This window comes from Nycticebus coucang, chromosome 18 (assembly GCF_027406575.1).
Source record: "Nycticebus coucang isolate mNycCou1 chromosome 18, mNycCou1.pri, whole genome shotgun sequence".
In the NCBI taxonomy this organism is placed as follows: domain Eukaryota; kingdom Metazoa; phylum Chordata; class Mammalia; order Primates; family Lorisidae; genus Nycticebus; species Nycticebus coucang.
Window position 1 is genome coordinate 79044783 of NC_069797.1, and position 14442 is coordinate 79059224.

General features: G+C 53.2%; 1 protein-coding gene across 1 annotated transcript; it reads right to left on the reverse strand.

Annotated features, from left to right (window-relative positions):
* Positions 1-2069: 2069 nt before the first annotated feature.
* Positions 2070-4907, reverse strand: LOC128569710 (U6 snRNA-associated Sm-like protein LSm3). The gene has a single exon (XM_053568076.1). The coding sequence runs from the start codon at positions 2589-2591 to the stop codon at positions 2283-2285; it is 309 nt and encodes a 102-aa protein (XP_053424051.1). The 5' UTR covers positions 2592-4907; the 3' UTR covers positions 2070-2282.
* Between the last annotated feature and the right edge of the window lie 9535 nt (positions 4908-14442).

A 14442-nucleotide genomic window follows, 5' to 3' on the forward strand; every position in this document is an offset into this window, starting at 1 on the left:
TCCGAGGCCGCGACTGCGGCCGGGGTCAGGTGCGGCCCAGGTGCGCGGGCGGCGGCGAGGCCATATTTGGTGATCTGGGCGCTGCTGCTGCCCCGACCGGGCCGCCGGGAAGCCGAGCCCAGGGCAGCGCCGTCCCGCCCGCCGCCGGCCTTGAGTCACGGCGGGCGGGGGGCGGAAGTAACGGGGGGGGGCGCCTGCCCAGGCTCCTAGCCTTATTTAGTCAAGGAGGCCACCGATTGGCCAGCGAAGCGCAGGGGCGGGGGCGGGCAAGGGTTGGGGGCACCGCCCTGGATACCGGACGGCGAGTCCTGGGGGCTCTCAGGTGGATTAAGGCCCAGAGCCTGGCGGGGTCTGGTGGGCACGGTATTGCCCGCTATGATTTTTCTCTTGTGCAGCTGGGCAGCTCAAGGCCGCGCGCCCAAGGTCACTTTGTGGCCTTCCTGGGAAACCGGTGCCATAGGGCCGCCCCCACTGCTCGTGGCACCAGAGCCGGAGGGAGTCTGGTGGCCTAGGCCTGGGAAGAGGAGAGTCAGCAGCTGCGCTGGTGCTTCCTTTTCATCTTAGGGAAGGAGTCTTCTGGCTCAGAGAAGTGATGTGATTTTTTTTTTTTTTTCTGATTTTGTGTTGGCTCTGGTAACTTTTTGTGACCTTGTTGGGTCTTGTTTCATACTCTGCCTGAGAAAACAGCGGCCCAGAGAAGTGGTGTCACCTTGGTAGAAAATGTGGCAGAGCTGAGCCCCCAGGCTCTGGCCCTCCCACCCTCCTAGTTGTGGCCCCCAGGGCTTTCACTGCCTTGTGGGTCCTGCCCTGTTCTGCTTGTGTACAGTGTCAGACTGTCTTCCCTCAACCTCCACCTCCAGAGTGTTCCTGGACTCTGGCCGGCTCCGCCTCCCACCTCTGCACTACCTCCCAACTGCACTGGGACGTTGGCCCCACTCCTGGCTGTGCCTATGTCATTTCACCTAGGAGGAATGTCTTTTTTTCCTCCTCCCACCAAATACAACTTGAGATCCTGAAAAGAGGACAGTGGCGCCTGGCGAGGGTGCTTGTGCCAATAGTCCCAATCACTCTGGGAGGCCCAGGTGGGAGGATCCCTTGAGCTCAGAGGTTCCAGACCAGCCTGAGCAAGAAATAGACCGTTGTCTTTACTAAAAACAGAAAAACTGGGTGTTGTGGTGGGCCCCTGTAGTCCCAGCTACACCGGAGGCTGAGGCAAGAGAATCACCTGAGCCTGTGAGTTTGAAGTTGCTGTGAGCTAAGACATCATGGCACTCTGTTTCAAAAATAAAAATAGAAAAATTAGGCGGCGCCTGTGGCTCAAAGGAGTAGGGTGCTGGCCCCATATGCCGGAGGTGGCAGGTTCAAACCCAGCCCCGGCAAAAACTGCAAAAAAAAAATAGAAAAATTAGCCAGGTGTGGTGGTGGCACCTTTAGTCCCAACTACTCAGGAGCCTGAGTCTAAGAATTCTCTACCCAGGGCAAGAGTGAGACTAAAAAGAAAAAAGACAGTAGTGAAGCTCAAATAGTGTGTGGAGTTGGTAGTAAGGGCCAAGGTGAACCTCTCAGTTATGACAATTGGCCCACGATTCTGTAAGATGTCAACATAAAGGGACACTGAGTGAAGTATGTATGGGAACTTTCCTATGGTAAGTCTAATATTGTCCCATAATAAAATACCAATTTGAAAAAATCCAAGGAGAGGCGGTGCCTGTGGCTCAGTCGATAAGGCGCCGGCCCCATATACCGAGGGTGGCGGGTTCAAACCCGGCCCCGGCCAAACTGCAACCAAAAAATAGCCGGGCGTTGTGGTGGGCACCTGTAGTCCCAGCTACTCAGGAGGCTGAGGCAAGAGAATCGCTTAGCTCAGGAGTTGGAGGTTGCTGTGAGCTGTGTGAGGCCACGGCAGTCTACCGAGGGCCATAAAGTGAGACTCTGTCTCTACAGAAAAAAGAAAAAATCCAAGGAAAACACTTTTTACCTACTTCCTCAGCCTGCTTTTCTCCTCTTTGCAGACAGATCAAATGAATTGTAATGAATTGTCCTGTTCTTTTTTTTTTTTTTTTTCTGACCTTGATGATCACATTTATTGGCAATGTTGGAGAAAAATAAAAATGACGTTTAGCTTTAGGAGTTGTGAGTTATCTACAAATTAACTCATTTCAGGAGTGGAAGAATCCTTGGTCATTTCTTAATATAGAAATGTACGCAGGTTTCTCCTTTGAATGTCTTTCACATTTAAAGCGGCACTTGGACAAAGTTTCCTTGATGATAAATTCTTTGTATCAGCCAACTCTCAATGGAGGGGCAACCAGGACAACGCCATCTCCTCGGACAAAAAGCATTGGAATATTCCGTTTTGTTGATTTATATATCTCTTCATATGTTTCTTCATCAATTTCTATAGTAGTTACAGTTTCTTCCACATCTCCCAATATCATATTTAAATGTTGATCATAAGCATGTAATCTGCCCCGAAGCTCTCGGTCATTTCTCATTTTCACATAAATTCGCTCATCCAGGCTGAGCCTGATAAGATCCAGAGGCTCCTCTACAGTGTTGGTAGTTTGTTGCTGGTCCACGTCGTCCGCCATGTTTCAAACCCTGCGCTCTTTCTGTCCTGTTCTTTAAAGCCTTTTCCAGGACACTGGGCTGGCTCCCATGGGCTAGGGCAGCCTTGGAGTAGTTTCTGTCTGTCTGGAACAGTGGGCCCAGGGGTTGCCCTGGTGAGCAAAGCCAGATTACTGTGGCTTGGCCTGGCCACCTCTTAAGTTTGACTTAAAAGAACAAGGTCAGAGTTGCACACCTCAGCCTCCTGCCTGCTGCCCATTCTGGTTGGATTCTGCCCACACTGCACAGACTAAAGACCAGAAGGTTGGGCTGGCTGGAGTCTCCTTGGGCTAGAGCGCCCCCCATGGAGTCTCTCAGGTGGTTGTGCTCCATCTAGTGCTGCAGGTTTATGCAGATGCATCAGACCAGGCCTCTGGGTGTGTCCTCCAGTTTTACAGATGGGGAAGCTGAGGCAGTCTCCTATGTCAGGGTAGTGAAACAAAATCAAGGCATGTTGCATCCTGGTAGGTCAGAAGGTTCTAGGGAGCAGTATGGGCACCCACATGAAGTTTGGGGGTGTTGGGTCCCTTGGCCCCACCCTATGGTGTCTCACACCTTTTTTTTTGGAGACGGAGTCTCACTTTGTCACCCTAGGTAGGGTGCTGTGGTGCCATAGCTCACGGCAACCTCAAACTCTTGGGTTCCTCAGCCTCCCAAGTAGCTGGAACTACAGGCACCCACCACAACACCTGGCTATTATTTAGAGATGGGGTCTCACTCTGGCTCAGGCTGGTCTCAAACTTGTGAGCTTAGACAATCCACCCGCCTTGGCCTCCCAAGTGCTGGGATTACAGGTGTGAGCCACTGCACCTCCACTTCTGGGAGTTCCTCTGAGGCCCCCCATCTCCTGTCTGAGTGTAGCAGAAACCAAGGAGGCCCTGGAAGAACCCTGAGGTGGGACGCTCTGGTTCTGGGCCAGACCCTGTTCCTGCTGTGCAGCCTCTTTGGACATCCCTTCTGTCAGAGAGAGGAGACGGGCCAGTGACATGAGGTAGGCGGTCCACCAGGGGCTCTGAGGGTGGCAGCTTCCTGCATGAACAACAGGTCTGGGGACAGAAAGCCATCAGGTCACCTCTTCCCAGGTAGGGAGTAGGAAGCCTGAACACCTGGATGTGTCAGGACAATGTCAGACACTCGGGGCTGCCCTCACTGCTCCTGGAGTCAGAGCCAGAGACTGAGGCTCAGTGGGCCAGGTGACTTCCTGGGTTTCCTTACTGGGCAGGGGCAGGGCTGAGACCCCTAGCTCTAGAAAACTTTGCTGGGGTGCAGTGTGATTCGAGTGCAGGCACAACTGTGCCCTCCTCCACAGACTCGGGCGTGCCTCACCCCAGGAGCACCCTGCTCCTCTCCCCACCCACCCCCTCCAGCAGTTATGGCGTGGAGTCTGTGTTTTCACCTCTGCACAGTTCTGACTCCCCGTGGAGCCTTTACAAATTGCATAGGTAAAGAAAGATTAAACCCAGCAGTCCCAGCCTCTGCGGTGGCTTCCCCACACAGCCCCCCTCCAAAGCCAGCCAGCTCTGACTGCCTTTCCACCCACACCTGCTCCTGGGTTTGGCCCTCCTCTCACCAGCCTGCACCTGCCTCTGGCTTCCCACAATTGATCCCCCCAGGTTGCAGATCATGTCCTGCAGCTGGCTCCCCAAGGCCACACCCACCTTATGATGGCAACTAAGCCCCTTACCCTGGTGCTTGCCTGCCCTTCCACCTTCACCTATGCACCCCTGCCTGCTGGCCCAGACCTTGACCGTGGCCTGGCTGTTCTCTGGCTGCCCACTCCCTGCAGGCCCTCACACCTTCCCCTGGCCACCATTGAGTCCCATTGATAATTCACTTGTTTTTCCCCACCCTCTGTCCCAGGGCATAGGTTCCTGGGACACAGCCTTGTCCTCCATGGTGAGGCTAGTGTTGTCATCTGTACCTGGAAGAGTGCCTGGCACCCACAGGTGGGTAGGAAATCAGAACGGAAGTGGAATGGAGAAGGTGGGGTTTCCAGCCCTGGAGGAGGAGAAGAGGAAGCCAAGAAAGCAGGGCAGGTTCTGACCCCCCTCCATCCTGATTACAAAATGCAGAAGAGGGGCTATGGGTGGGGGTTGGGAGGGAAGAGAGGCATCTTAGACGCCCTCTCTCTCCCCACAGTTGGTAGGCGTTTCTGGCTGTCCGGTACCCGCAGGGAAGGGGGAATCTGGGATGGGGGAGGTGAGATGAGAAGACCCACGGTTAATTCTTCTTGCACCTCCTGCTCTGGCCAGGGCTGCGGGGAGCTCTCAGGGAAGCTGTGCACAGTTTGACTAGACTAGGTATGACCCCCGCCCCCGTGACAGGTGTCCCCACCCTCCAGACGCCTGGAAACGAGATAAGGGCAGGACGCCACTGCTCTGGACACTCTGCCCCTTACCCACTGTCCCAAGGCCTGCAGCTGCTGCGCGCGAGTGGAGTGAGGTGGGGCCAGGCTCGGGACCACAGGGGCGGGAGCCGCACCTCCTTCGCCTGACTGTCCGCAGAGTGGGCGTGGCCTGGCCGGCTGTTGGGCGGGGCAAATTGGAGCCTGTGCTCGGCGCTCCTCAGTGGAGGGCTCCTGCTGAAACCTGTGGGTGGCACCGAGGCCTGGGGCGCTCTGGTCCTCCCAGCTCTGGAGATGCGAGCGGGGCCACCCCTGCCCTGCACGCCGCCGCTCCCTGGGAAGGGCAAGGCCTCGCGCTCTGCACGCACCTCCGCCGTGGTTCCCCCAGGCCACTAACTTGGAGATCTGGTCTAGAAGGTGGCGACGCGGCGTGGGCCTTGGGGAGGGCCCAGCCACTGTGGTTCCTGGGTGGGCGCCAGGTGGGCCCTGCTAGCGCCGCTGGGCCAAGAGAGCGGCCGATGAGTCCCAGCCGCCGGGGCAGGGCTTCCGCGGGTAGCGCGAGAAGCTGCACTGACCACAGCTAGTGCTGATGCGGATCGGGGGGTGCAGGATGGGGTCAGCCTGCATCCAGGGCAGGGCATGAGGGAGGGCCGGACAGGCCAGCTCGGTTCAGGGGCTGACAGCAGAGGAACCTCCAGCCGGGCAGCCTAGACCTGGTGTGTCTGTTGAATACAAGACTGGTGTTCCTAGAGGCTCAGCCACCGGTTCTGTGTGCTTACTGGGCACCACAGGATTTTTCCAGCCATTCTGCCACCTTTATTTTTATTTATTTTTTGAGACAGAGTCTCACTATGTCGCCCTGGGTAGAGTGCTGTGACGTTGCACCTCACAGCAACATCAAACCTCTTGGGCTTAAGCGATTCTCTCAACTTAGCACGCGCCACAATGCCCAGCTATTTTTTTGTTGCTGTAATTGTTTAGCAGGCTGGGGCCGGTTCAAACCCATCAGCCCCAGTGCATGTAGCATGTGCCCTAACCTCTTGAGTTCCTGGTGCAGAGTCCACTCTGCCACCTTTAATAACCATCATTTCCCAGAAAAGCAAAGGGAGGTTCAGAGGTGCTGAGAGACTGGTTCCAGGTCACACGGCAGGAAAATGTGCTGCTGGGGCTGAATGGGTGGGAACTCTGGGCGTCTTACTACTACACGCTCCTACTGGGGACACAGAGGGCTGTCCAGGGGTGAACTGTGTTAGGTGCTCCCCAGGCTGTGAGCTGTGGGCAAGGTTGTTTGGGGCTGGGCTGGGCCCAGGAAGGGAGGTGGGGACAAGACAAGATAGCACCCTCAGAAAACCTGAGTGTCACCAGGACAGCCACTTCTAAGGAAGTGGGGAAAGCAGAAGACTGGGAGGTGGCCCTGAAGGTGAAGAGACCCACCCTGAGAGAAGGACTGGTCAGCCCCTCACCTTTGTGACTGCAAGAAGGAGTCATCCCAGGAAGTCCCCATATGTGGCCCCTGCCCACAAGCACCTCAGGCTCTCTTGTTAACTGCTGGCACCTGAGGGAGCCTGTTTCCTGCAGACCTCACAGCAAGAATTGTCCTCTCATAGGGAGATTGAGGCTCAGAGGGCCATGTGACTCCCTGGGTCTGCTTACTGGGAAGGGGCAGGACTGAGACCCCCTAGCTAAAATTTTGAGTTTGCATATCTGCAAATGTCTTTATTTCACATTCCCCTGTATGGTTACTTTGGCCGCAGGGAATTTCAATTTGAAAATCAGCCTCAGGCCTACCATGGTGGCTCACACCTGTAATCTGCACTTTGGAAGGCTGAGGCAGGAGGATTGATTTTTTTTTTTTTTTTTTTTTTTTGTAGAGACAGTCTCACTGTACCGCCCTCGAGGCAGGAGGATTGTTTAAGGCCAGGAGTTTGAGACCAGTTTGGGCAAAATAGCAGGAATCCATCTCCATACCAAAAAATATATATATTTGGGTGAACTCTAGGGCAATACAGAATAAATAAAAATTTAAAAGTTAGGGCAGCATCCATAGCTCAGTGGGTAGGGCACCGGCCACATGCACCAGGGCTGGTGGGTTAGAACCCAGCCCAGGCCTACTAAAACAAAAGAAATAGCCGGGTGTTGTGGCAGACACCTATGGTCCCAGCTACTTGGGCAGCTGAGTAGCAGCACTTAAGCCCAAGAGGTTGAGGTTGCTATGTGCTGTGACGCCACGGCAGTCTATCGAGGGTGACATAGTGAGACTCTATCTTAATTTAAAAAACAAAAATTAGCAGGGCGTGGTACCTCATGCTTGAGCCCTGGAGTTCAAGGCTACAACGAGCTATGATTGCATCTCTGCACTTCAGCCTGAGCAATGACTTGAGGTCCTGTCTCTAAAAAATTAAAATTAAATAAGAAAGAAAAACTGGCCTCAAATGTTGAAGGCTTAGCCTACTTCTCTTGCTGGTACTGTGCTATTGAGAAATGAGTGCTATTGGATTCTCAGGCTGATGTACGCAATTGTTTTGTGTTTCCCTAAGAGCTTTTTCTTGTTGATGTACAATTTCTTTTTGTGTGTGTGTGTGTGTGTGTTTTTTTTTTTGGCCGGGGCTGGGTTTGAACCCGCCACCTCCGGCATATGGGACCGGCGCCCTACTCCTTGAGCCACAGGCACCTCCCGATGTACAATTTCTTGATGTAGTGGGTAAAGCTCTCTCATTCATCTGGTTGGCCACATCCCAGCCCCGGTTCTTGGGAATTTGCTTTCTTACTTCTTTTTTGAGACAAGAGTCTTAAGCTGTCCCCTGACCATGGCATCATAGCTCACAGCAACCTCCAACTCTTGGGCTCAAGCAATCCTCTTGCCTCATTTTTTTCTATTTTAGTAGAGAATGGGGTCTACTAAAGCAATCCACCTACCTCGACCTCCCAGAGTGCTGGGATTACAGGCGTGAGCCACTCCACCTCATCTGCTTTATTGTTTCTATTCTCTTTTTTTGAGACAGAGTCTCAAGCTGTCGCCCTGGTTAGAGTGCAGCTCACAGCAACCTCAAATTGTTGGGCTTAAGCGATTCTCTTGCCTCAGCCTCCCAAGTAGTTGGGACTACAGGCGCCCACCACAACGCCTGGCCATTTTTGTTGTTGTTGTAGTAGTCGTTGTTTTAGCTGGCCCAGCCGAGTTTGAACCCGCCAGCCTCAGTGTATGGCCAGTGCCCTACCCACTGAGCTCCGGTCGCCACCTACTTTATTATTTCTTTTTTTTTTTTTTTTTTTGCAAGTTTTAGCCAGCGCCAGGTTTGAACCTACCACCTCCGGCATATGGGGCCAGCGCCCTACTCCTTTGAGCCACAGGCGCCGCCCACTTTATTGTTTCTTTAATAGTTTTTCTTCTTACTTTTTGTGTTTTTTCACCTTGGGATTTCTATTAATTGGACCTTATGCTTCCTAAATTAATTCTCTAATATTATTTCTATGTTTGTTTTATTTTGAGACAGTTTCGTCACCTTCAGTAGAGTGTTGTGGCATCTAAGCTCACAGGAACCTCAAACTCTTGGGCTAAAGTAATTCTCTTGTCACAGCCTCCCAAGTAGCTGGGACTAAAGGTGCCCGCTGTAACACCTGGCTATTTTTAGAGATGAGGTCTTGCTGTGGCTCAAGCCTGTGAACTCAGGCAATCCACCCACCTCGGCCTCCCAAGTGCTAGGATTACAGGCGTGAGCCACCACACTTGGCCTCCAGCCCCCATTCTTATTATTTCTTCTACTTTTTAACTTTTTGAGACAGAACCTCACTTTGTTGCCCTCAGATTGAATGCTGAGACATCATAGCTCACAGTTCAAGCAATCCTCTTGCCTCAGCCTCCCAAGTAGCTAGGACTACAGTTGCCTGCAACAATGCCCAGCTATTTAAAAAAAAAGATTATATAATGTCCTCTTTTATTTTATTTTTGACACAGAGTCTCACTTTGGGTAGAGTGCTGTGGCATCATAGCTCACATCAACCTCAAATTCTTTTTTTTTTTTTTTTTTGTAGAGACAGAGTCTCACTTTATCACCCTTGGTAGAGTGCCGTGGCGTCACACAGCTCACAGCAACCTCCAACTCCTGGGCTTAAGCAATTCTCCTACTTCAGCCTCCCGAGTAGCTGGGATTACAGGCGCCCGCCACAACGCCTGGCTATTTTTTTGTTGCAGTTTGGCCGGGGCCGGGTTTGAACCCACCACCCTCAGCATGTGGGGCCGGCGCCCTACCCGCTGAGCCACAGGCGCCACCCCATCAACCTCAAATTCTTAGACTCAAGTGATTCTCTTGCTTCAGTCTCCCAAGTAGCTGGGATTACAGGTGTCCGCCCCAAGGCCTGGCTATTTTTAGAGATGGAGTCTTGCTCTTGCTCAGGCTGGTTTTGAACCTGTGAGCTCAAGCAATCCACCTGCCTTAGCTTCCCAGAGTGCTAGGATTACAGGCATGAGCCAGCACACCCAGCCAATTTCTTCTATCTTTTTTAAAAAAACTTTCTGGGATATTTTCTTTTTATTTTTCTTTTGTTTTAATTTCAAATTCATATGAGGGTACAGATTTTTAGGTTACATTGTTTTCACTTCCAGGATAACGTTCCAGTTGTAAAGAGTCCCCTAACCTAGAGGGCATGTTATATACACCCTCACAATGTACACATTAGGTGAGATCCCATCTCATGTCCTCCCCCAACCTCCCTCTACCCCCGTACTAGACTATATTTATGTTTTATTGTTCATCTGAGCATGTAATTGTTTATATTGGTTTCATATTAGTATGGAGTACATTGGATGTTTATTTTTTCATTCTTATGATACTTTACTAAGAAGAATGTATTTCGGGCGGCGCCTGTGGCTCAGTGTGTAGGGTGCCGGCCCCATATGCCGAGGGTGGCGGGTTCAAACCCAGCCCCAGCCAAACTGCAACAAAAAAATAGCTGGGCGTTGTGGCGGGCACCTGTAGTCCCAGCTGCTCGGGAAGCTGAGGCAAGAGAATCGCGTAAGCCCAAGAGTTAGAGGTTGCTATGAGCCATGTGACGTCATGGCACTCTACCCTAGGGCGGTACAGTGAGACTCTGTCTCTACAAAAAAAAGAAGAATGTAGGGGCGGCACCTGTGGCTCAGTTGGTAGGGCGCCAGCCCCATATACCAAGGGTGGCGGGTTCAAACCCAGCCCCGGCCAAACTGCAACCAAAAAATAGCCGGGCATTGTGGCGGGCGCCTGTAGTCCCAGCTGCTTGGGAGGCTGAGACAAGAGAATCACATAAGCCCAAGAGCTGGAGGTTGCTGTGAGCTGTGTGACGCCACGGCACTCTACCGAGGGCCATAAAGTGAGACTCTGTCTCTAAAAAAAAAAAAAAGAAGAATGTATTTCAGCTCCATCCAGGTAAATGTAAAAGATTTAAAATCTCTATCTTTTAATGGCTGCATAATATTCCATGGTCTACATATACCACAGTTTGTTGATCCATTCATGGGTTGATGGGCACTTAGGCTGCTTCTATGACTTGGTAATTATGAAATGAGCGGCAATAAACATGCTGGTGCAAATGTCTTTGTGGTAAAATGATTTTTGTTTTTGAGTTTTGAAATAATTTCAAGCTGGCCAGGCATGGTGATTCATGCCTATAATCCTAGCACTCTGGGATGCTGAGATGGGTAGATTGCTTTAGCTCAGGAGTCTGAGACCAGCCTGAACAAGAACAAGACCCTGTCTCTACTAAAATAGAAAAACTAGCCAGATGTTGTAGCAGGAACTTGTAGTCCCAGCTACTTGGAAGACGGCAGCAAGAGGATTGCAAAAAAAATTAGGAAATTTAGTACCCTGCCATCTACAATTCAGTAGACTGAATGATTTCAATAATGACACATATAGCCAGGTGAGGTGAGTCAAGCCTGTAATCCCAGCACTCTGGGAGGCTGGGACAGGCATATTGCCTGAGCTCACAGGTTCAAGACCAGCCTGAGCAAGACCGAGACCTCGTCTCTAAAAAATAGCCAGGCGTTGTGGGGGGCACCTGTAGTCCCAGCTACTTAGGAGGCTGAGGCAAGAGAATCGCTTAAGCCCAAGAGTTTGAGGTTGCTGTGAGCTGTGACGGCACAGCGCTCTACTGAGGGTGACAAAGTGAAACTGTCTCAAAAACAAAAAAACAACACATATCCGATGACATCCTCCACAGCAATTTTCCCTGAGTTAATCCAGGATCATGGATTGCATTCCGTTATAACGGTCATATTTTCAATTCCCAAGGTCTCTCTCTTACTCCATACAGTTTCATTAACTGTGAGTAATGAGACGCTTTTAGGAAGCAGAGCAGGATGAATCCCTGGAGCTGAGTGGTGTGACACTGCCCCCCACCCCACCCTTTGACCCCATGATGGTGGGCCTGTGTGCAGCCAGAATGAGGGTAAAACAGGAAACAGCCCATTTCTGGTTTGTCTCAGAAGTCTGAGATAGAGTTAATTCCTTTCTAGGTCCCCAGCAAGGTTTCTGGTCACAGTGGGTACTTACTAAGTGCTTGTGATTGTTTGATGTGGGAGGTCTGGTCCTTGCATGGGGCTGAACTTCTGCAGAGAGATGTGGCAGGGGGGTGCGTGCCAGTGTGTGTGTGTGTGTGTGTGTAAGAGAAGACACATGGACGGGGCTGGGCAGAGTCTGGGCTCATGGCTGTCCATACCAGGTGTTGACACATCTGGGCAGTTTACTTGCTTGTCTGTAGGCACATGTGGGCTGCAAACATGGTCTGCTTTCTGGAAGTTGATCTGGTCTCCAGTCTGAGCCCCATGCAGCCAGGACTCATACACAGATGCTTTTGTGAGCACTCCCCTCCTGTCTTGGCATATGCAAAGATCCTAGGCATCTGGGCTTGCTGAGATGCCCTCACTTCTGCCTTTGAAGTCTTTTCAGGGACTTAGAGCCACCTCTGGACTCTTCCTCCTCACCCATTGGCCTCCACCCACACTCTTCCTCCCTCCCTGTCCAGGAAACTGTACAGGTTAGCGGGGAGTGGCTGCTGAGCCGGGTGCTCCCAGGAGCAGGCAGGGGCCACACTATACTGCAGGGGGCCAGGAACCCTTCCCCAGCCCTTTATCCCAGCACTCCCCTGCCCTCACCTGGCCTAGTGGAGCCTGTCACCCTAAACCCAGGCCTGAGGCCTCAGTAAACCAACCCAGGCCAGAGTAAGAGAAGTGCGGGCCCCTCACCATGTAAGTGGAACTGCAGCGAAGAGAGAGCTCAGCCATGAAAAAATCATGAGGCAGCCAAGCTATGGGCAGCACCCTGGGCCCTGCCAATCTGGACCCTGGCTGGGGTCAGGTGACAGGTCCAAAGTGAGGGGACCAAGCCCTGGCCTGTGCCCAATAGCATCTCAGGAGCCTAGGCAGAGAGGCCCAGCAGGGACCAGGGAGAGTGGCTGGGTTTGGGGGTGGAGTTGGGGGCAGGGCACCTTCTGGGCACTGGGAGTGTCCTCTGGTCCCCACAGGGAGGGCTGGGGCACTGCTCAGAGCAGGGGGTCCTAGGCTGTGACTGTAAAGGGTGCAGGCCCCAGCCGCTGGGCTGCCCCGGCTCTGTTTCCCAGTTTCCAGGGCTCCAGGCCAGCTGAGGTGGGCAGGGAGCCACCTCTCCCAGCCTGCACACACAAGCCTGTGCCAGCTCACGCCACCAGCACCAGTCGCTGGGCACCCAGCCTGGAGCACACACCAGTCACCATAGCAGCAGGCAGCCTGCTGGCAGGAGCACAGGCTGGGCTCTAGCATCCAGGGCCAGCGGTCTAGACATGGTGGGCGGGGGAGGGCTGGGGCCTTTCCCCTCCTAGCCCTAGAGGGGCAAACTGGGTGGGGAGGAGAATCCTCTGCTGGCTAGGGAAGCCCATTCCCCAGCATCTCCAGAAAGGGAATAGTTTCCTGAGGGTTCTGGAGAGGACACCGGGGCCCTGGAGGCTTTCAAGGCTCTCTCTGCTCCTGGCCCTGGCTAGACCCTCGTGAAGGGGGTAGGGTGTGAGTCTCAGACTCTTGCCTTGTCTGCTGGCCTACAGCTGAGGCAATCTTGCCTTCCAGACCCAACTGTGGCTATGTCCTCTGCTGTTGTCTGCTCTCTGAAGAAGCAGGCTGGGGCTACCGCTCACCACAAGTCCCTCAGCGCCCATCAGGAAAAGGTGTGTTCTCAAGTTAAACGTACTTAAGTCGGTGCATCAAGTGGCCTGGTGTCTGTGCCCATGTCTGGTCCAGTGGCTGGAGATGGCAGCTTGGGCATCGGGCACACAATGTGCCCCTATTCCCCCCCACACTGGGCTCAGAGGTGGGCAGGGCGGGTGAATAGGACTTCAAGACTGCCGACAACTCAGGATGCCCCCATAGTGCAGCTTGTTTTTTTTTTTTTTTTTTTTTGGTAGAGACAGAGTTTCACTTTATGGCCCTGGGTAGAGTGCCGTGGCGTCACACAGCTCACAGCAACCTCCAACTCCTGGGCTTAGATGATTCTCCTGCCTCAGCCTCCCGAGTACCTAGGACTACAGGCGCCCGCCACAACGCCCGGCTATTTTCTTGTTGCAGTTTGGCCGGGGCTGGATTTGAACCCGCCACCCTCGGCATATGGGGCCAGTGCCCTACTCACTGAGCCACAGGCGCCGCCCAGTGCAGCTTGTTTTTATGTTTTGGTTTTTTTTTTTTTTGCAGTTTTTGGCCGGGGCTGGGTTTGAACCCACCACCTCCGGCATATGGGACTGGTGCCTCACTCCTTTGAGCCACAGGCACTGCTCCTCCCATAGTGCAGCTTGGACAGGCCAGAGTGGCAAACATGTTTGTATATCCCGAGTGGGTGGCTACATGGATGCCGTCGGCCAGGGGACTCTGTGCAAGAGGTGATCCCTGTCACCTAAGTAAACTGAAGGGGCTGGCACACCAAGCCACCAAGGGCTCTGTGAGCAGTGTACACCTATGGGTGAGTGGGACCCTGGGGCAGTGCATGAGCTGCCCTGCTGGGCAGTCACCACTGGGCTCTGAGGCTGGGATTTGGGACAACATCTTCAGGGGCCGGGCCAACCCAGCCGGTGTCTGTGCCAACTCCAGTCCAGTCTGGGACACGTGTACTCTCACTCCCACACACGTGTGTGCACAAACACACGTGCTCCACAGATGCGTGTGCACAATGCAGCATCTCTCTGCAGGAGCTCAGCCCATTACATAGGAACTATATCCCGCCCTTGGATAATCACAGGCACTTATTAAGTACCTATTGTGTTCCAGAAACCTTGCTAGGGACCTAGCAGGCAGCTGGGCAGGAGCAGGGGCCATGAGGTGGAGGCCAGGAGAGCACAGATCACTGGCAAACTGCTCCTTCCCAGGGTGCCTGGGCTTGTGGCCTTTCACCCCCCTTCCCTTGGCTCACACACCTGGGCCAGGGCCAGGCAGCCCACCCGCTCTGGGGGCGGTGGGGCTCCAGAGTTAAGAGGTGCTGCTGCTTCCGGCTCTGCTGCTGAGGGGC